Raw genomic sequence first — 22,393 nt, 5'->3', positions numbered from 1 at the left:
CCCTCCCCCTCGCCACCTCTCTCCAGCCGGTCATTACAGTCCCCCCGAAAGCCACTCACAAAAGCGAAAACACTAAGAAGTGGGTCCTGACATGAGAGAGAAGAGAACAGCTTTGCTCTAAGTTCGTAACCGAGGAAACTCACCGAAAGGGGCAGGGATGGAGAGACGCGGGGACACCTGTCCCGGGTGGTCCCGGGGGAGGAAGCGGGCTGTGTGTCCCCTGTTTTCGGGGGAGTGTGTCGCCTGTGTTTGTGTAAAGGACTTTGACCGACGTAATGGACAGTTTCAACGCCATCTTTTCAAATGTGGATATTCTACATTTTGCTGTTTGGTGCAGTGTAGAAAAGTGCCAGAAGCATAGTGTCTTAATGCTGAGGAAATACCAAAGTAGAGATGAGGGTCGGAAGTGTGGTTCCCTGGAGTGACTTGACACCAGGGCTAGAGTCTGGAGATTCAGAGAAGTTAACGTGTACAGAAGGGGGTCCCCCTTGAGTAAAGGTGGTTTCCTACAGGCTCTGAACAGGGTCAGTGAGTCAGGCACGTGTTACCATCGTTACCGAGTGAGTAACTGTAGTGGGTACCTGGGGAGGCCTTTCTACAGCCTCATCGGAAAGCCCAGGTGTCACAATGCATTATTTACAGGAGTTATGTTTTCCTTCTTCCTGGACTTGTTGCCTTCAGACAGTGCATAATTCATCCCACAAAAGGTCATTCTTTCAGAGTACTCATTTTCAAGGTTGTGGTAGCAGGAAAAAAAGACAGAGACCTGGTTTAGCTGCAGGGCAGTTGCTGGGGGCAAAAGAACTGTCACCGTGTCTCCACAGTGGGAGCTTTTGGACAGAAACCTGATGGAAGTGTGTGGGACATTCTTAAGATAGAGGAGACAGTACTTGGAGGTGGACATAAAGGAGGAGGGTTCTTATGACACTAAATATGGATGAAGGATGACTTCAGGCATTCAGCAGGAGGAATATGGAAGGAAGAAGGGACAGAAAATGAGCTGCTGTAAGGAAAGTTAGGGCTTCCCTGGTGGCATGGTGGTAGAGAACCCGTCTGCCAATGAGGAGACCCGGGTTTGATCTCTGGGTCAGGAAGATCCCCTGGAGAAAGAAATGGCAACCTACTCCAGTGTTCTTGTCCAGAGAATCCCATGGACAGAAGAGCCTGGCACTAGAGAGGGGGCAACTAGAGAGCCCTTGCATCACAGCTGCTGAGCCCGCCCCCCCTCAAGCCCCCTCACCCTTAAGCCTGTGCTCCACAACTAAAGAAGTGCCCAAGAGCCACAGCGAAGACCCAGTGCTGCCCAAAAGGAAGTACAGCCCGCCAAATCAGAGTCTCTGGGTGTGAGGCCCAGGCATTTGTTATTTGTTGAAGGCGTCTTAGGTGACTCAGATGCTGCGTATGTGATTGAGAAAAGCAGGTTTAGAGGGTAAATGGAGATTGACTTTTCATTATTTTAACAGAATAATCAGATGTAGATCATGTTGTTTGGAAAGTGTCCACTAGTCTGCCAAACCCCAGTAGTTTGCGGACTAGCATTGTTTTACATTCTACTTTATTGTTTTAAATTTTGAACGGCTGAATTTTTTTAGCACTTCTGAGATTTTATAATATAGTATCAAATCATTAGATTGTACTTTTAAAATTTAAGCTAAAATCCCTCAGAACTGTAAACTTTTAATACTTTAACATAAAAGTCTTTTTTACTTGCAGGACGTAAGGAGAATCTAATAAAATTTTGCTTTTACTGTCTCTCAAACCCCCAAACCTGGCTTTGCATAGAAAGAAAAAAAAATCTGGTTACCCTGGATAACTGTGGAGGGAACAAGAAAATGCATGAATATAAGCTGTTTCAGCCATAATAAACCAGAAATTGACACCCAAAGGCCTTTTCATCTAAGTGTCCTAGAGCCTTTGATAAAAAATATGTTTTTAATAAAAAAGTCTAGGTGGTGTAAGCTGGTCATCCCTTTTCAGTGGAGAAACTGAGACAAAGAACATAAATCAATTCAGAATTGCATGTTTTGAGTCAGAGAATAATTTCAGGAGAAGCATGCCTTGAATTTCCAAAACTAAAATTGGACATTAAAGCCCTTTTTTTTCCCTTAAGGAAAATTTGTAATTTCTGTTACTGCTTCGTTAAGGAAAAAACAAATAAGTCAAAGGCTATTAGCTTTCTCTACACTGATCTGTTCTCAAGGCAAGAATATTGAAGTGGTTTGCCATTCCCTTCTCCAGTGGACCACATTCTGTCAGACCTCTCCAATCCAACCAGTCCATCCTAAAGCAGATCAGTCCTGGGTGTTCATTGGAAGGACTGATGCTAAAGCTGAAACTCCAAGTACTTTGGCCACCTCATGCGAAGAGTTGACTCGTTGGAAAAGACCCTGATGCTGGGAGGGATTGGGGGCAGGAGAAGGGGACGACAGAGGATGAGATGGCTGGGTGGCATCACTGACTCGATGGACATGAGTTTGGGTGAACTCCGGGAGTTGGTGATGGACAGGGAGGCCTGGCGTGCTGCAATTCATGGGGTCGCAAAGAGTCGGACACGACTGAGCAACTGAACTGAGCTGAACTGAGTACTGATCTGTATGAACATCTTGCCTAGGATATGGGATGAAATAGTCCAGAGTCAAATACTGAAAGACAGAAAAGTGTTCTGTCTTCATAGCAAGTAGTCACTTTACTTAATCCATTTAAGGATGATGAAATTACTTGAGCATGGAGAAGCTCGTGCTTCCAATTTCTTGTGTGCCTCTTGAGAATTATCATTTTAATATTATAGTTTTGTTTCCTAAAGAAAGTATTTTTCACCAAAAAGACAAGAGTACTTAAATTTTGAATGGCACTGCTAATGGACATTAAAAAATAACAAAATATTGAGAGGTTTAATAGAATGCTGGGATTAAGCCATGTAAATAGCAGAAGTATATTTAAAATTCTGAGTTACATAGTCTAATTACTAGTTAATCAGCCAAATGCATACCTAAGTTTTTTTTTTTTTAGTAAGCAGAGCATTTTCATCAGGGCCTGGAGAGATGGAAAAGAGCCCTTCCCAGGGAACTGAAATGATCACTTCTCATTTTCACTTTACAAGTTTCCCACTTCCTTTGAGGCAGATTTCTCGCGTCCTAGCTGGGTGATGTTTCTGTCTTACTTTATTTCAGTTTTCTGCACCAAATAGGTGATTAATTTGTCTAAGAACCACGGCTGCGTCGCTGTCTTCTATGTAGTAGATGAAGTAGAGTTACAGGCAGGTCCTCTATTCTCCTGGGTGACAGGACATGACAAGAGAAAAGGAAACCAGAAAGCGGAGGCAGAGAGGGTCGTGTGACACCAGTGGTGTCTGCGGCTGGCCGTGCCCCCAGCCCAGGGACAGAGGGCTGGCGGCGCGTGTACTACCACCCTTCTTTCTTAGGAGGCTGCGGCATGTTTGTTTCCTTTGTCCAACCAGAGGTGTTGTGGCCCCTGTGCTTGGTAAAGAGAGGCGGCAATGGTTTGTTTGTAAATGGCAATAGGAGGGCACTTCCTGCTGCTTAAGCAACAAAGTCACCGCTGACAAAGTCTGCTTTTCGCCTTTCCCTAAGAATTACCCCCCACTTGAAACAGGATCGAATCCCTGTTCTCTAAGATACTGTGTTCTCTGACCTCTGTGACTATTTCCCATTAGTGAGGAGAATATGCTTATGTTGCTGTTTGTTTTATTTCTTAGGAAAAGACTGATGTGGAGGGAACCTTATTTGTTTACACAAGGTAAGAGTCCTTCACTTTTATAAAGAAGCTGACAGCCTTTGAGTCCTGTCTTTAGCTCTGTGTGTCCCCCTTCCTCAAGTGGAGTTTTATTACAGTTCAGAGACGTGCAGGCACTGAGTCTGAGTTTGAAGTAACTAGTTGACATACGGAAGGGAATACTGAATAATGTCATCTGTCTAGTGTGGTGAATACTAATTACAGAATATAATGTGAACTCCAGTATAGCTGAACTTAAATCTTTGTGTTCTTTTTAAAACAGAATTAAATATTTATTCTTCAGCTCAAGTGAGTGGTACAAAGTGCTTGAATATAGTGAACTGATGAGGAGCTAGGAGTGCACTGTTGAGAATGTTAGATCATTTAAGCAGTGTCTGGAAGAGAGTGTTATTGGCCACCCCCACCTCTGACTCTTCAAAGAAGCATGATCCAAGATTAAAGATGTCTCTGAGTCCTCCATTGTATAGCTAACAAAATAAGTATTAGGAAAGATTTAATAAATTCATGTTTTAGGCTAATTTTTATCACATATTGTTAATATCTGTATAGTTAACACATACACACAGAGATATGTAGTGTGAGTACTGTCTTGACAGCTAAACTTCTTGTTCACATAAACATTCACATAAAATGCCATAGCTGAGTCCTGTCACCATCAGCTGGTTTCAGAGATAGGACAGAGGCCTGGTGCAGACTCTTCTCATACACACACACACACACACACACACACACTCTCTCTCTCTCTCTCTCTCTCTCTCTCTCTCTCTCTCTCTCTCTCTCATCTGTGTTTATATGCCCATTCATCTTTGAAGATAAACCACGGTGTGGCTAGACCATCCCCGGGATCAGGTGACAGGCAGTGCCTGGACAGCCGCAGAGGCTTTGCAGAACTGCCGAAATACCGGAAGGATCAAAATCTGATTCTGTAAAAACACCTAATCCCATTTTAAAAATGATGTCTTTGCTTCCCCCCATGTCTGTCTGTCTGTAATAGAGTTACGCCCAGTGGTGGTTTTCAGAGCACCCTCTGTTGAGAGCTTTGGGAGTCACTCTTCACACTGCCCCAGAATTTAACTTGAAATGATGGTCGTGATTACATCTGGTATTGCTCATATGCCCAGCACCGCTCTACCACTCAGTAAAATAAATTAGGCAAGGATGGCCTTCCATCAGTTTTAAAATAAATCTCAAAAGAAAACTGTGGTTAGTAAATCAGGTGGTTGGAGGTGAAATAAAACTTGAGATGCAGACCCCGTTTCTCCGGGTTGCACACAGCATCCCTGTGGGCGTGTCCCCCGGCCCCGAGTGAATCTGCAGGCCTGCACGTGTGCCTTGTTTTGTTACGGAAGTTGCACAGTTGGGTTGGTGTCTGGCTATCCTCCAAGGGTAGACAGATGCACTTGTGGTTGTTAGCTTCGGTGTGATCAGGGTTCTCCCTGCCTGACAGACAGTAGGCACTGCAGGTTTATTGAACAAAATTAAAAATAAAAAGTCACTAAATGTACAGTTTTATGGACAAAAAATGTTATAGTAGCTTATCTGTGAGACTGTTGGCTTTATCTTGAAGAAAAGTAGATATCTGCTCTTTGCTTTAAATTGTATAAACTTTTAATTGTACTGTATATCCTCACTAGTTCATTGACCAGAGTTACATTGTTTCTGTAAGAAATGATGCAACTTTCAATTTCAGACCAACACCAACATTTCCTGTAACTGTGATACAGTCAAGCTTCTTGAAAAGTATGTGTCAGTAATTTTTTTTAAAGTGGTTACCATGTCTGCCTTAAAGGAGCTTGCAGCCTAGGTGGGGAAACGAGCTGTGTGTCTGTGCACCCCCACCCCCCAGACATAGGGCTGGACTTCACTGTACTCATGCGCACGTTGGTGCGGCTCACGGTGAAGGGGCAGGAAGGCTGAAGGTGCGACGGCCGCCCCTGTCCTGGAAATGCTTTGCTCTGAACGCCCCCTCTCCGTGTCCCCTGCCCCGGCGACCTCTAGGTCCGCATCTCCGAAGCACGGCTTCACCATCATGAACAGGCTGAGCATGGAGAACAGGACGGAGCCCATCACCAAAGACCTGGACTTCCTGCTACAGGACCCCTTCCTTCTCTACAGAAACGCCAGATGTGAGTCTGCACGCGTGAGGGACCGTGGTGATGGTCGTGGTGTTTGGTGTCCGTGACTGGGGTCAGCACGGGTGGCCTGGGAGGTGCAAGGCTCGGCAGGGGATGGTGTCTTCCTCGGGAGAGTTAGATGGAGACAGTGTGACTGAAGGTGTGAGTGTTTAAAGCTCGTCCTCCGCAGCTGGGCCGCTTTGTGTGTGAGCCCGAGCGGGGCCGGGGAGGTGAGTCCTGGGCCGAGAGACCACAGAGGACCTCGACTAGCGATTGAGCTGTTGGATCCCTGTGGCTGAGCATCCAATGGGATGCTCGAGGGAGGGGGCCTGTCTTCCAGAAGCACTGTCTTTTGAGTGCATAGTAAATGGACATTAAAGTCCAATGAGGTTTTATTGTTAAGAACTTCCTAACACTTGGTAAAGCTGCAGTCCTGTTAACTAAGCAGTCCCTGTCAGGCTTGAAATGAGGTAGCAGCCGCCCACCCACCATCTATGTCCATTTCACTCTTGCATCTCATCTGACTGCTTGTGCTGCACTGTGGGGCGGCCCACAACAGTGGGTGAGAGTTACACGATTCAGGAGCTTCTCCACACAGGAAATGGGAGCAGACTAGGAGCTGCAGGATCACGGGTGCCTGTGCTTGCTCCGTGATGACTTTGCAGTTCAGAAATGGTTTCTGTTCATCTTCCACCCTATTCTTTGAGCTCAGGGTACAAGAATTTGCCTACTGTGTACTACTCAGTGTTACCTTAGTAACAAATGTAACACGAGTCATATTTTGTGCTTTATCCCCATTGACTTGTTCTGAAGTAAATATAGCATCACTTTAATACTATATTTACTTAAAATTATATTCACTTGTAACTGAGTTGTCCTAATAGGTGGTCATCCTATTTAGAGCATGCAGTTAACCTTTTATAAGAAAAAAATTACAGGAACGCTATTAAACATGACTTTCTAATGGCAGGTCCTGTGAAGTGAGAAGTTTAGTAAAATAGAGAAATATTTTGTTTTCTATTCCTGTTTCTTTGCCCAAAGGTGTAGTTTAATCAATTGTAACTTGTAGTTCAAATTTTTTGTGTACTTACTGTTATGTCAGGTTATATTTTCTTTTTTTGAGATTATTAGATTCTATGTGAGATTGATTTGTAATTCAAATCCTAATAAACAAAATTAACCACAAAAATAAATATAAAATGAATGACTGTTAGTGGCTTATAATAATTTTTGGTTGCTCTTATTTTGGATAAATACTGAGTCTAGTTGATATGGATGATACTGACCAATTCTTGCTGCAGTATTACCTATTAGGTAGTATATACTATACCAAAGATAGGAAAATACAAGCTCTGTTTGACATGGTTGATCTCCTTAGCCCCACAGGGTTTGTCTGCTAGGGTCTGGTAAACATGCTCAGCCCCGCCTGGGCTCCACGTTACGCTGTCCCATGCTGTCCTGCGGGCGGCTGGTCTGAATCGAGCTGATGTGTGTGTGTCAGAAACACACTGATTTTCACAGACTTTAGTACAAAAAAAAAAATGTAAAAAAAAAATCTCAGTAGTCTTATATCAGTTTACCTGTTGAAATGGTAATATATTTTTTAGTATATTGAGTTAAATAAAAAGTCTTATTAAACTTAATTTCACCTGCTGCTTTTTATTTTATTTAAAATTCCATTTGTGGCTCTCCTTTGTGGTTCACCCATGTTTCTATTGGATGCACCGTTCCAGGTGTTTTCCTTCATTTTCCCATGTTTCCTCGTCCCAGCTCTGAGGGGCAGACTGCTCCCTGCTGCTTTGCAGCTGAGAGAACCCAGCGTCTGGGGGCCACAGCCCTGCCAGACCCGCACGTTCTGACGTCAGGCCCGCTGCTTTCCCTGCACCTGCTGGGCTGCCCTCGCCCCTGTCCCGCATGAGCGCAAATCGAAGGCAGCCTTCTCGGAGCATGTTCAAGTGTCTCTAATGAGCTTCCATAGGAAAAAAGTGAAATCAGTTGAACAGCGGGGAGTGAAAAGGAGTGAATCTGTTTACCTTCCTGAGTTTATTATGCTTTTTGTCTTTATTATCTGGTGCATCTTGACTGTGCAGCCAGTCATTCGGTTTTAGTTTATTTACAAAAGCCTCTTCAGCCTCTGACATCCGAGTTTCCCAGAAGGCTTTGCTCCAGGTGCTCTCAGAGGGTCAGTACCTTGCAGATGTTTTTAAATAACTCTGATACTCCGTGTGATAACTGCCCCGGGTTTGTATATTCTCTGGTGGTGTAAAGATTCATTCATCAGCCTTTGGAAGATGAACCCAGCTTCCCTCAGGACTATTTTTTCGACTGTACCTCTTGAGTTATGTTGAGTCAGGGATCTCTGTTTAGTCCTAACGTTTTACTTGTGCCAGCGTGTGTCACAGGCCAGGTTGGGACACGTCAAGAGGCAGCACTGAGAAAGGGTTCTGGTGAGTTTTTCAGACTCTAGGTTTTTAAACACTAAGTTTAAAAAAAATTAGTACCTGAAGAGGTAACTGTCCCTTTCTAGAATTGTATGGATTTAGAAGAGCAAAATAAAGAGGTAGATATCTCAAACTTTAATTTAATTAAAAACAAATGTTAATGAATAAGTAACTTTGGATTTTGGCCGAACACAACCTATATGGTTTTATTACAGTAAAACATTCATGATGTTTAAGCCTGGCTGTCATGAAGTTTGACCTCTGTAAGCATTCAAGGTACATAGGGTAGTTGCTGTATTAGGACAGAAATTTTATTTTCTCAACAAACTTACACTGAGCATTACTGCCTCCCAAGCATGACGTCATCGCTTTCTATGGGTTATTTAATTCTCATCACTTTTCCTTAGAAATCCTCCTATTTCTGTTTTGTAAATGAGGAAACTGAGATTAGAGGGATTACATAATTTACGGAGTCTGTAACTTTTTTGAGATGGAAAGAGCATCTGAACTGAGTAAGCCCAGCCTCAGACGTGCAGGCCCACGCAGCAGAAGTGCCAGCAGAGGAGCAAGGGGTCTGAGCCAGGTTTCCTTTTAGTTTTGCAGTGTACGCTCCAGAGGTGAAAAAGTGAGTTTCTTTTTTTTTAGGTTGAGGATCTACTATATCTCAGTTATTAGAAAAGAGAATATCAAATAAAAATAATGTAACATAAAGCTGAATTTGGCCATTTCTTCTATATCATTACCCTCTAGTAACTGTTTGCCATTTCAAAACTAAATAAGATTCTGGTATAGGGAGATGTATTTTAGAACCATATTTTCCTGTAAGACTAAGACTGTATCATCTTATTTAAGATAAGTTACAGACAGCAATGGCAGGAAGATTTCAGAGCTTGGCCAGCATGTCGAATACAGTATTGTCTATGGTGACAGAATTAGAATGAAATTCTTTTGAGCTGGTTGATTTTATTGCAGACATAAGCTTGGCGCTTACAGCAGATCAGAAAAGGCAGAAGTCAAGATACTTAGAATCAAAGCTGTTTTAGAAAACCGCTCAGTTTTAAAGTGAATTCACCATATTGGGTAGTTTTGTTCTCATAAAGAAGCACAATTTGAATGCTTCATTGACGTTTTAGGATCTGAGAAAAGCTGCCTCAAGTAGTGGAAAAGGGTGAAAGTGATGGTTACAGACAGTCCTCCTCTTTCGGCTACACTGCGTCCTACAAGTTCCCTTTTAAAGTGATTGGCTGGTAGACTTCTGGCTCAACGTGGTAGATTGAACACATTCCTGAAGCAACTGAAATGACAATGAAGGAGTAAAAAGAAGATACAAACCCACGAAGATGGAGGGTGGATTTTATGAACAAGACAGAGGAGGACCTGCTGTGACTGCTTCACTCTTCACAACCACTAGCTGTTGCCCTGCAGGAGGCGGCACCTCTGGTCTGTTAACATCAGACCCGACAGTGTGATCTGGTTCCTCCCGACTCACCCCTCCAGGAGGCTTTTGTATAATCCTCTCCCCACCCCAGGCCTCAAGTACGGTTGTGTGAGTCACTTTGGCCAGAGAGATGTGGGTAGAAGTGAGCAGATATGTACAAACCAGCTCCTGACTGACCACATCTCTTCCTTCTGCTGTGAGGACTCAGGTTGTTTAGGCAGAAACTGCTCTGTCAGCCTGGGTCCTGGAATGATGGTGACATGATACAGAGGTGGCCCATGACAGACATGTACTGCATAAGCCACTGACATTTGAGTGTTGTTTGTTACTGCAGCGTAACCTGGGCTATTGTGACAGATACACAAGCCACGCAGGAAAGTGGGGGAATCCAAGCATAGGTTGGAGGTAAAAGAATTCTGAGAACAGTGGTAAAAAGTCCATGGTGACCCCCTGTGCAGCTGAACTAAAGAAAAGTCTTTAGAGTAAGAAGATGGAGGGCTTCAGAAGGGTATCCAAGAAAAAGTTTACACCTGAGAGTTTGAATCTCTTGGGGTATTTACAGTTCCTTTTTCAGTGATTTTGCTTAATGATGTAGAAACATTGAAAGCTAAGGGCATGGAAAACAACAAGGGAAGCAATTCTTAATTCCTGGGAAAACAAAATTTTGTACAGAAAAGGAAATTGAGTCATAGTACACCATTTGGCTCCACTAATCATGAAGACAAACACCAAATGTGAGATAGTGTTATACTTTACATTGGAAGTACGAGGTGGGGAAATTGTGTTGTGTTTCTAGGTGAGAGTGTGCATGTATTGTCAGGAAACTAAATTCTCTTCAGTGTATTTTTTAACAATCAAAAAATAGTGTAGGGACCTCTCTGGCGGTCCAGGGGTTAAGATTTCACCTTCCAATGCAGAGGGTACGGGTTCGATCCCTGGCCAGGGAGCTAAGATCACATATGCTCCACAGCCAAAAAACGAAAGCATGAAACAGAAGCACTACTGTAACAAATTCAGTAAAAGACTTTAAAAATGTTCCACATCAAGAAAAAAAATCTTTAAAAACAGAAGGAGTACACATGACATAGGAAAACAGATTGACACAACAGAGAAAACACTGGACGAGAAAGAGATGGAGAGCAGAAGTCACTGTCAGGGAGGAGGCTGCTTTTGGGGAGCAGCAGTCAGGCCCATCATGGCTGGAGAACTCTGCTGTAGGTTGTAAAACCTCACAGCGTCTGATATTTAAAATTATATATATATATGTTTTATTTTTATGAAAATTTAAATTAAAAATACAACTGGAGAGGGCTTCTCTGGTGGCTCAGTGCACCTGCGTAGCAGCCAGCAGGGGACATCTCGTGCCCCTGTCTATAGAGCTCGGTCTCCACGGAAGGGACTTTAGCATGCGGTGATGGCAAAGTGAACTCGAGGCTCCCAGTGGCCGGGTCTCAGCCCTTTCCTCTTTCCAGTCCCACGTCCATCCCAGGCCAGGCTTCCGTTACATTACCTGCGCTGGTTCATAACTCCTTAGAGTGAGAAATAAGCTTCCAACACCAGCCAAAATAGAGCAGGTTCACACTGACACTCCTCTCACTGGCTATAGTGAAAGTTGTGGACAGAAAACCAGAGAGCCTGCGGATTCTAAGAGTAAACAACAGCAGGCGTATCAAAAGGGAAGTGAGAACTTGAAGAACAGCCAGTGTGGTGGTGAGTCTCCTGGTTTATTTGCTCCTGCTTTATCTCCTGAGTGTGACTCAAGAGCGAGCCATGTTCCAGGACTGCGGACAGAAGCAACAGAAACCAGGGGAAACCTCTCTGTGGAGGCCTGGAGAGTGCGCTCCTTTGACTCAGAGTGTGAAGAGTCTCCCCTCCCCTCCCAGCCCGGCCCGAAGCCGGCTGCCCTGCAAACCTAGGCTGCCACCTCAGCAGTGAGGGGTGACAGGCACGTGACATCCCACGGAAAGGCTGCCTGAGAGACTGGAGAAGGGTCCCCTGTGGCCTCAAGCGTGCAGGGAACTCCTAGGAGATGTATATATATAGGCTTCCCAGGTTGCACCAGCAGTAAAGAATCTGCCTGCCAATGCAGGAGACGTTCAATCCCCGGGTTGGGAAGATCTCCTGGAGGAGAGCCTGGCAATGCACTCCAGTGTTTTTGCCTGGAGCCTGGTGGACTATAGACCATAGAATCACAGAGTCAGACACAAGTGAAGCAACTTAGCATGTGTGTGTACACACACACACACACACACACACACGTCTTCCCTGTGGCTCAGACAATGAAGAGTCCACCTGCAATGCAGGAGACGCAGATTCAATCCCTGGGTTGGGAAGATCCCCAGAAGAAATGAACAGCTACCCACGCTAGTATTCTAGCCCGGAGAATCTCATAGACTATATAGACGCTGGAGTCTCAGAGTCAGACATGGCTGAGTGACTTCCACTTTTTCATATACATATATATTTATATGGGCTTTTTTATTGATGTTTCTTTGCTTTACCCTGCACGCTGCCCAGCTATGGAGACTACTTGACAGTGTGAGAAGTTAGACCTCTTGAAAGAAACCCTGACTCTGGCCAGAAGACTGGGGAGAAGGGCCCCTGTGAGCTGGAGAGTGCGCTGGACAAAAAGACGCCCTGATTCTGTCCCTGAACTGACACAGATCCCGAACTCACCTGTGAGCATCATCTACACACACACACCAGAGCCACAGAACTGCAGCCAAGACCCAGAGAGCTAACCCACCATGTCCGCCACCGCCACGCACCAGGCCAGCCCCTGAGTGGCATCTGCACAGGGCAGACACACCTCTGAAAACAGAGCTGACTGGGGAACCATCGTCCACAGAAGGCGGGACGGGACTTCCAGTCTGTTGTTGTTCAGTCACTCAGATGTGTCCGACTCTGCAATCCCGTGGACTGCAGCATGCCAGGCTTCCCTGTCCTTCACCATCTCCCCAAGTTTACTCAGATTCATGGCCATTGAGTCTATGATGCTATCTAACCATCCTCCTGTCTAAACCTGAACACCGTCTCGACACTCTGAAGAGTTTTCAGAAGACTCAGATTCTCACAATCTCAACAAAATGTCCAAATGCAATGCAGCATTATCCATCACACAGAGAGCCAGGAAAATCTGACAGCTCTCATGGGGAAGGTTGGTCAGCAGATGGCTGCCCCAAGATCACCCACATGCTGGCGTGGTAGGCCAGTGGCTGGCTGTAAGGCAATTACTGTGCCCTGTGAGGTGGCACAGGTCCTCAGAGATGAGTGGAAAGATGGAAATTCTCAGCAGAGAAGCAGTGTAAGAATTCAAAGGGAACATTTGGAACAGAAAAATAAGGTGTCCAGTGAATGGCCTTACTAGCAGTACAGAGATGGCAGAGGAAAGACGAGTCAGTGAACATGAAACACATCAGTAGATACTATCTGACCTGAAGAATATACAGGGAAAAGGTTAAAAAACAAAGAAAAAACAGGGCCTCACAACACCTGATGGCCCGTACCAAAAGGTCTGAATTTGTGTCACTGGAGTCCCACGAAAGGAGAAAGGCTGCTGTAGAAAAAGTATTTGAAGAAAGCATGGCTGAAATTTTTCCAAATTTGGTAAGGCACAAATGTATGGATTCAAGAAACTCAGAAAACCCCAAACAGGGTAAACTCAGAAAAAAATCATGCCCATAACCATCATCAAACTGGTGAAAAACAGACTTTAACAAACAAAAAGCCTTGAACCAGAAATGACCCATTACAGAACAATGTTTTGAACGACAATAAATTTCTCTTAAGAAACCTTGGAGTCTGGAAGACAGTGCTGTCCCCCTAGAATTCTATCTCTAGTGAAAATGTTCCTTGGGAAGGAAAGTAAAGATACTCTCAGATAAAAGAAAATCTTCAATACTTCCCTGTCAGCAGACCTGCTGTGAAATAAAGGCTGAAAGAAGTTCTTCAGACCTAAGGGGAGTGTTGCTGAGGGAAGGTCGGGGCCTCGGGGTAAAGGAGGAGCAACATAAATAGTAAAAAAAAACGCTCAGATTCTTTAAAAAGCAAATGACACAAAAGCAAAAGTTACAGCAGTATCAGGAGGGGGATTCATTGTGTATAGGTGTAACTCACATGACAGCTGTAAGGTTAAGGGTGGTGGGGGACAGGAGCTGTGTGGTTGTGAAGTCTTTACATTTTGCTTGAAGTGGTGAAATAACTGTGTAAACTGAAGTTAGATATGTATAGTGTGATTCCTAGAGCAGCCACTTAAGAAAGAACTAATAGATAGATGAAAACTGAATACTAAAACATTTTAATAATCCATAAGAAGGGAAGAAAGGAGGTACCAACAGAGCAAAAGACAGGGGAGACAAACCATGGAAACGCTAATTAAAAGAAAACCTCTTGGGAGTAACATATACACACTACTGTGTAGAAGAAAAACAACAGGGACCAGCGGTCTACCACAGGGAGCTCTGCTCAATACTGTGTAACAACCTATACGGGAATTGAATCTGAAAAAAATATATATATACCTGAAATGAGCACAATGTTATGAATCAACTATACTTACATTTTTTAAAATAAATAGATTTTTTTTAAACTTGACGAAAGCCAGAGATGCTATATTAATATCAAAGTAGACATCAGAACAAAGAAAATTACCAGGGGTAAAGAGATACATTGCATAATCTTAAAAGGATCAATTCACCCGAAATACTTAACCATCATTAATACATGCACACTCAAAAGTTAAAACCCGCAGTTGTGCTTGGAGACTTGAGCCCCGTGTTCTGTGACTGGCAGAACAAATGGCAGCAACACATCTGTAGGGGACTTGAATAACACCATCGACTCACTTGAGGCAATTGACGTTTATCGGACGTTCCACCAACCACAGCAGAAGACAGCCTCTTCTGAGGTGCTCATGGGCCAGCACCCAAGGTCAGCTTTATCATGGGGCATAAAGCAAGCCTGAAGATTTTTAAAGAAATAGGAACCATACAGAATATGCCCTCTGACCACAGCAGAACTGAACTAGAAACCAGTAACAGATAACCTGGAATACCCGCAAAAGTTTTCAAATTAGACAACACACATCTAAATAACTCATGTGTCAGGGAAGAAAATTAGAAAACAAGCTGAATAAATATGAAAAGACATGTCAAATGCGAGTGATATTGGGCTGGTAGGGAAATTTATAGAGTCAGATACTTCTATTAGGAAAGAAGAAAAGTCTCAAATGGGTAATTCAGGTTCCACCTTAAGAAACTAGAAAGAAGAGCAAATTAAGCCCAAAGCAAGCAGAAGGAAGGGAAAATAAGAGCAGCAATCAATAAGACACCGAAAAACAGGAGAGAAAATCAGCAAAACCTAGAACTGGTTCTTTGAAAAAAGTAAAACAGATAAACCTAAACTCCTTGCAGAATGATCCAGCTTGCCTGTCTGTGCAGGTCAACCATGACTGCCATGCACATTACCTCTTTCTGTTCTAACTAAACTTGTACATACCCAAAAGACTTCTCTACAAACCCTCGTAGTAATTTTATTTGTAAGAGGATAATAGCAGTGAGAAGGTCAAATTTGCACAGATAGGTCAGAATTTGGAAGCACCCTCTTGTGAGACACTGGTTCTCGGTGCCAGGTCACCATGAATGAACTAGTCGTGGACCACCCGTGCTATGCTGAAAGCATCGGCATGAGTCGTAAATTACAGGCCCCTTGTGCACAGACCTCATCTTATATTTTATTTGTATTCTGTGTTACCAAATGAACACGGCAAATGACCAGATCTGGATAAGTAGGTAGGTATAATGTACTTAAAGTAACTCCCAGATACTTGTATCTTAATCCGAGTCATTACACACCTACATATGTCTGATGTTTCTGTCCAGTCTAATGATGTTCTGCTCAGGGTGATCGAGAAGGAGCCACAGAGTGGCCCCGCTTTCCCAAAATCCCTCCCTCTTTATGACTTCGTGATGGAGATTGACACAAAGATCCTGCCTTGAGCTCAGGTCACAGTGCTTGAACCTGGGCAGGTGGCGGAAGATGCAGGGGGTTTTGGTGCCATCAGCCTCTCCTTGGCCTCAGACCGCTGGGAGGAGCGAAACCTCTCCCAATCCAGCAGATTCTAAGTCCTTGAGGCTTTATCATCTGTTGTCTTAACCTTGGAATCAGTTCAGGCAGTTACTACAAAAGCAATTTGAAAGGTTAAAAGTGAGCCCTGTGTAAATTTATTACTAGGGAAATGAAAGTCATGTTATCTGCCCACAGATAATGGCAAGTTTATTTTTCCATTCTGAGATCCCTATTGGTATGTCCGTAGCCTCGGTTAGTACTTCCTAACCTTTTGGGGGTCACAGAGCCCTTTGAGAATCTGATGGGCTTCCTGCCTGCCTTCTTCCCCCACGCCTTCAAATATCAGCTTTTTTCCTGCTACGGGCCAGGCCTTGTTCTGGGGGACTGTGCTTCATGCTGACCCACCTCCAAAAGCACCTGTCTGCACGTGCACACACCATCTCCCATACAAACTTCAGGGATTGAGTATTGAACCACTGAAGTTGTCTAGAGTCCAGAAATCCCTTCAAAGTAATTGTACGAGACCTCCCCGGTGGCACGGTGGACACAAGTTCGATCCCTGGTCCAGGGAGATCCCATGTGCAGCCGGGCAACTAAGCCCATGTGCCACAACTACTGAAGCCCGTGCACCCTGGAGCCACCGCAGTGAGAAGCCCACACTCCTCAACTAGAGAGTAGTGTCTGCTTACTGCAACTAGGGAACAGCCCACCCAGCAACGAAGACTCAAATACTTGACGCTCTTGCTGACAGAACCTTAGTGTTTGCAGGAATGACAACAGAATGTTGTCTGTTCAGGACCTGGGCAGGGAGAGGAAGATCCTCGTTCAGACCACGTTGGCGGGGAGGGGTGGGTACAGGGAGTTGACCTTTCATGGCGGTCAGAAGAGGTGCTCTGTGCTGTCAGTGGGCTCATTGCTATGCATGAGTGCAGTGGCCGGGACAGCCTTCAAGGACACTGTGCCCGCCCCCCGCCCCCCACCCCCAGCCTGTGCTTCTTAAGAAGAAGCAATTTTAAATTTACACTGTGGGCAACAAATCTTACTCATTGTAGCCTCCTCTGCCATTCTAACTGAAAAACTGACCTCTTCCCTACAAACCATGGCTCAGGAGCTAATGTGTTTTCATACGTGATTAAGGGGCGCACGTCTACAGGGAACTGAGTGATGACGCTTGTCACTCCATCCTTAAACCCAAGAGTTGCTTTTTTGCTCTCTTGACGGGGTTCAGCACGTGAACGGGTCTGAGCTCTGAAGGAGACTGTTTATCTCAAGAACTGGCCCGCTCTGAAAAGCCACAGCAGAGCCTCACTGTGGGTTCTTGTGTTTCTGCTGTTGCCTTGGGATACTCAACAGCTCCCTGGGTTACACACTCTGTGTGGGTCCTCAGCGCTCCTCTCGCCTGGCCAGCCAGTCCACGCGGCCTTCACTCCTCATCCTTTGGGACCAGGGGACTCACTGCAGACAGGACCTCACACGGAGTTCAGGGGAAAACTCTCTCCTTGGAACTTAACAATCTGGCATGCGTAGATGAGGAAGACCATGTGACACACCGTGTAAGTGACGCACAGACACGATGTGAGAGGAGAGTCAGAGAGAGGCCACTCTGGGAGATTTCCCTGGTGGCCTAAGACTCCACGCTCCCAATGCAGGGGCCCCTGGTCAGGAAGCTGGATCCCACATGCCGCACCCGCAAAATCCTGCATGCCACAACTAAGAACCCAGCGTGGCCAAAAAAATAAATAAATATTTTTAAAGAGAGGTCACTTTTATTTTATCTGAACCACAGAGACTTAACGTCCTCGACTTTACCAAGAAACATCTGTGTAGCAGTGCTGTTTGGATTTACGCGCTGCTCTTGTGACTCGACAATGACTGTATTTTATCATTTGTTTTTGAAAGCCCAGACTAACATGCTAGAAGTCTGAATCTCGGCAGAGAGAAACTGGATTCCAAAACGTTTTCTGAAATGCTTAATGAGTGAAGCGTCTTTTAGTTTCCCTAACTCGGTGCTTTGCATGTGGCAGTCGCTCGGGACGGCTGCATCGAGTGTGTCTATTCTTGTCCAAAAATCACTTAGAAAGTAGTCTCAGATAATCAATTTGAAGCTATTGGGGTGTTATTTTTAACCCACAGAAGGAAAAAATTACAATTTTTTCATGTTCCTGTGGGTTTTGGAGAAAGGAAGTTTTAGGCAAGAACTGGTATTAGAATTATCCTCTGTGTCAACCATAGGACTCTAATTTAAAAAGGAACCAAACCATAATTTGACTGCTTATAACCGAAAGGGCTCTGGGTTAAGTGGGGTCTACTATTTCCATAATTATAGATTAAGGTTGAAACGAAAGACGTACAGAAACTCCAGCTTATTTTCCCTCAGTCACAAACTAGCATGAGGCCCCATTACTAAACCACTGCTGTGTGAAATCTTAGAAATTTTTCATTGATTATATATTTCTATGGTTAGTGTATTTCAACAAAGCTATTCCTATCGCTGCTGCTGCTGCTGCTAAGTCACTTCAGTCATGTCCGACTCTGTGTGACCCCATAGACGGCAGCCCACCAGGCTTCCCCGTCCCTGGGATTCTCCAGGCAAGGACACGAGTGGGTTGCCATTTCCTTCTCCAATGCATGAAAGTGAAAGTGAAGTCTCTTAGTCGTATCCGACTCTTCGCAACCCCATAGACGGCAGCCCACCAGGCTCCCCCGTCCCTGGGAGTCTCCAGGCAAGAACACTGGAGTGGGTTGCCATTTCCTTCTCCAGTGCATGAAAGTGAAAAGTGAAAGTGAAGTCACTCAGTCGTGCCCAACTCTTAGCGACCCCATGGACTGCAACCCACTAGGCTCCTCCGTCCATGGGAGTTTCCAGGCAAGAATACTGGAGTGGTAGCCTTCTCCGATTCCTATCACTAGTAAACACTTAATTCAGTAATCTGATTTCAACATGAGAAAGTCTGTTTTTCATCAAAACAAGTTTCTGACCTGTAAAAAATACTCTGTTTTGTGTTTGCCTTAAACATATATTCCCCACAAACTATAATTCTATGGGACAAGACTTATTTTGCTATATCGAGATTCACTCTGGATAACACAGTTTCAGTGTGTTTTGGGAAGAATTGACAGTTTTAAGATAATGTAGGTGCTTATCTATGTAAGCTTCAGAATACTACTGTCAGATTCGACCGGAATATGCTGTGTTTTCTGCCACACCAAAGCACTAATGCTTGTACACCAAGAGAAACACTTGTAAACCTGCAGATTAATTGCATTATTTGAGCTCTGAGTTGCCGGTGCCTGACAGATAGTCCATCGGGGAACTGGTGTATGGTAGCCTCGTTGTAATAATAAATACACAGGAAATGAGAACATTGGTGCCCACGCAGTGCTAGGCTGTCAGAATTTACAGCCGCAGGGAGCTGATGGCAAAAGCCCATCAGCATAAGTTATGCCAAAGATGATCAGGTGTTTGATGCAAAATAAACTCGGAGTGAGGGCGGGAGCATGAGAGGGTTGGTGGAGGAGAGCCCCATGCTGTGAGTCCCTGGGAAGCTGTGGTCGGCCATGGGGAGGCCTGCCTCGTCCAGACTACAACGTGTAAGCCGGGATGGAGGCACCTGTCGTGAAGATGGTTCAAGATCTAACGTCTTGGATTTCAGTTTAACTCAACAAACATCTGTTGGATACACCACACTGCTTGTGATACAGTGGGGGGAGCAGTAAACACTTATGACATGGGCTTTTTCTTGTTTAGTCCAAGGATCTACAAAAAACTATAGGAGCAAAGAAGCAGGAGTCTAGAGGAGTCTTGAAAGACAAGGTGTCGGGAGGGAAGACACATCAGAGAGCCCACACCTATCTTCTGGGAGATTTGGGGGTTAACCAGTCAGTTTATGGGCAGAATTAAACTATAAATTTAAATGGCCAACAAAACAGAATAAATTGTTCCTATTTATATTTATTATCACCTATGACTATTTCTGCTGCTTATTTTTGTGTTTATTTACTCTGTTAAATCTCCCAGACTAAAGCAACTTTATCCTCAAATAAATAAAATTAGGAAGTTGGTATATAATTGAGAAGATTCCATGTGACCGTTGATGAACCTGAGGGCAGAGAGACCTCAGATTGCCTGTTTGGGAGCATAAGGACCTCTGTGGGGATTTGGAAGGTCTAATGACATAACGTGCGTTTGTTAGAAGTGAAACCTTTGGAAGATTAACCCATCTTTTCCTCTGAAGACAGTGAATTCTCATTTACAGTTGGGAGATCCATATAATTTGATCCAAATTAGTGTACCGGTTTAGTCGAGAGGCTGATTCTTTGTCATTGTTTATGGCCTTAACTTTGTAAGGAAGTTATTTAGAAAGAGGAAGGTTGTTTTCACTTCATAGCACTTGTCTAGGCTTTCTCCTGTTTTTCCCCAAATGTGCATGTTTCAGTCACTCACAAAATACAAGCTGCTTCTCATCCACTGGGAACCTCTAGTGTTTGGAGGTCATGGGACCCCTGATTTGTGAGGTGCAGTAAAACCATGTCACATGAGAAGAACCAGACCAGGGGCCAAAGATAACAGTGCTATGTGGACTCTCGGGGCCAGCAAAGGTTCTGTCCGGGTTTGGTCAGTGGAGCTGAGGCAGAATATGAATGAAAGAATGTGACTCTATAGGCCTTAAAGAGCGTGCGGATGGAGTGCGTCTTCAGTGCATAGTCCGAATGGGGCGGAATGGCCGGTCAGCACAGAGCAGCCATGCAACCCGTTGCCCAGCCGTGGATACAGAGCCCGCCTCACAACCCCTGCCCTCAGACACCCCGCTTCCTGCACCCCCTTCTCCTCCTTCCCTCCACCCTCCCTTGGGTCCTCGTGAGTTCACACGAACCTTAGTTTAAACAAGATGACTTCCCATCTCTTACAACCACATCTCCAAGTCATTCAAACATAAACATTGTTTTTATACTTTATGTATTTTGTTTGTAAAGGCCGAAGAGGGGCATATTTTATGCAAACAGATTGAACCGGGAAACGGGACTGTGGCCACAGGAGACCACCCTCCACCTGTGTGTCAGGTGCTTGAACCACCCACCTGTGCCCACCTCCAGCTCTGACGGTTCACGACCCTCACTTTCTGATTGTTAAACTATCCTGTGGTCTTTCGGAAGGACAGTATGTGTATGTCTGCATGCGCAAGCACAGGCATGCTTAGGAACAAATGCCAGTAATCAGTCACCATCCTTGAGGTCGAGCTACAAAAACTATCGGGAAAATCAGGACAAGAAATCAAGCAATTCTGTATTCTAGCAAAGCCTCAACAACAAGTGTTTACACCAAGTGTATGATTAGATGTTCTTGGTCCTTCCACTGGGATTATTATTCCACTCATTTGAGAAAGACTTACTGAAGGGAATGGGGTTTGAAGGAATTTTAAGATTTTTGGCTTATCCTTAAGTGCCCAGAAGAGGTTTGTGTAATTTACACTCCCTGGTTTCCATGGCTTTTCCCAGTGCAAAGAGAGGACTTAAATGCCTTCTTTCCTGCCTGCTGTCCTATCCTTTTGAGAGAAATTAGTGAGATCACTTTGAAAGGGAATGACAGTGGGGTGGGAGGGGCGGAAGCAGTACCACATCTGACGTCCTATCCTGCTTGCACAGACGTCACCGTCGCAGTTCCAGCTGACCTACTCAGTAACCATATGGAAATATGGCTTGTATTTTAAAGTTGCCCACGTTAGCATGAATATTGCTAAAAGATCACAAACCCCCTTCATGATTTGGAGTTGAAAGATTTTTGAGGCCAAATATGGAACAAATGATGAATGTCTTCAAAGAAGAGATTTATAGAAATAGTTTTTAAAACATAAACTAGATGAGGTAACCCCCAGGGAGGTTGGAGAATAACCTCATGCACCATGCTAATGAGGATCGGAGGTCCCCTAATGCAGGTGCACTCAAGGACATCTGCTTTTCCCTCTGTGACCCTTTCAACCAGCCTCTTCAAATATCAATTTTAGACTTTTCTGCTGGAGAAATTTAAAAAGAAGAAAACAACATCAAATACCATCAGCTTGCTCTCTCTCATGTCTACTGTACCCTCAACATTCAGATGTGAGATCTAATACGTAAATTCTGCTTTGCTCATCTTTCTTGCAGAATTAGAAGGAAAGTAGAAGGCGTAAATAGATGGCATTTTAACAGACAGGTCCCAGCGGTGGTACCTTGCCTGCTGCCTCAAACATTGCTCTTTTCAACCAAGAATTCCCAAAGCATGACATAAACCAGGCTAAGGTAGTTTTTAAGCAGAATTTCACGGCTATACTGTTAAAGGCCTGCATTCATCAACATGAAGAAGACTGAACCCAAAATGTGTTCATGGCGTGGGGAGGCCCATCCTGGGCGTCATTAACTGATTTAGAGTGAATATCAACAGTATCTTCCTAGTCCTCCCCCCATCTTTGGGTCTCTTACCTCCAGGAGAGACATAGGAGCAGCTCAGCTGAGCCTCGTGCACCAGCGTACCCCTGGAGCCCGCCTGGGTTTTGGCGGGGCGGCGGGGCAGCGGCTGGTACCCGGGCGTGGAGTGGGGGAAGAAG

General features: G+C 44.6%; 1 protein-coding gene across 1 annotated transcript in view; it reads left to right on the top strand.

Annotated features, from left to right (window-relative positions):
- The window catches only part of DCP1B (decapping mRNA 1B), an 87,711-nt gene that overhangs the window by 45,533 nt on the left and 19,785 nt on the right, over positions 1 to 22,393 (top strand). Inside the window, exons 5-7 of the mRNA XM_010845217.1 lie at positions 1,268 to 1,341; positions 3,716 to 3,756; positions 5,752 to 5,879. Coding sequence (XP_010843519.1) covers positions 1,268 to 1,341; positions 3,716 to 3,756; positions 5,752 to 5,879 — 243 coding nt within the window. The remainder of the gene's footprint in view (positions 1 to 1,267; positions 1,342 to 3,715; positions 3,757 to 5,751; positions 5,880 to 22,393) is intronic.

The sequence above is a fragment of the Bison bison genome, unplaced genomic scaffold (assembly GCF_000754665.1).
Source record: "Bison bison bison isolate TAMUID 2011002044 unplaced genomic scaffold, Bison_UMD1.0 scf7180017864213, whole genome shotgun sequence".
Lineage (NCBI taxonomy): Eukaryota > Metazoa > Chordata > Mammalia > Artiodactyla > Bovidae > Bison > Bison bison.
This window is presented reverse-complemented; position numbering and strand designations above follow the sequence as displayed.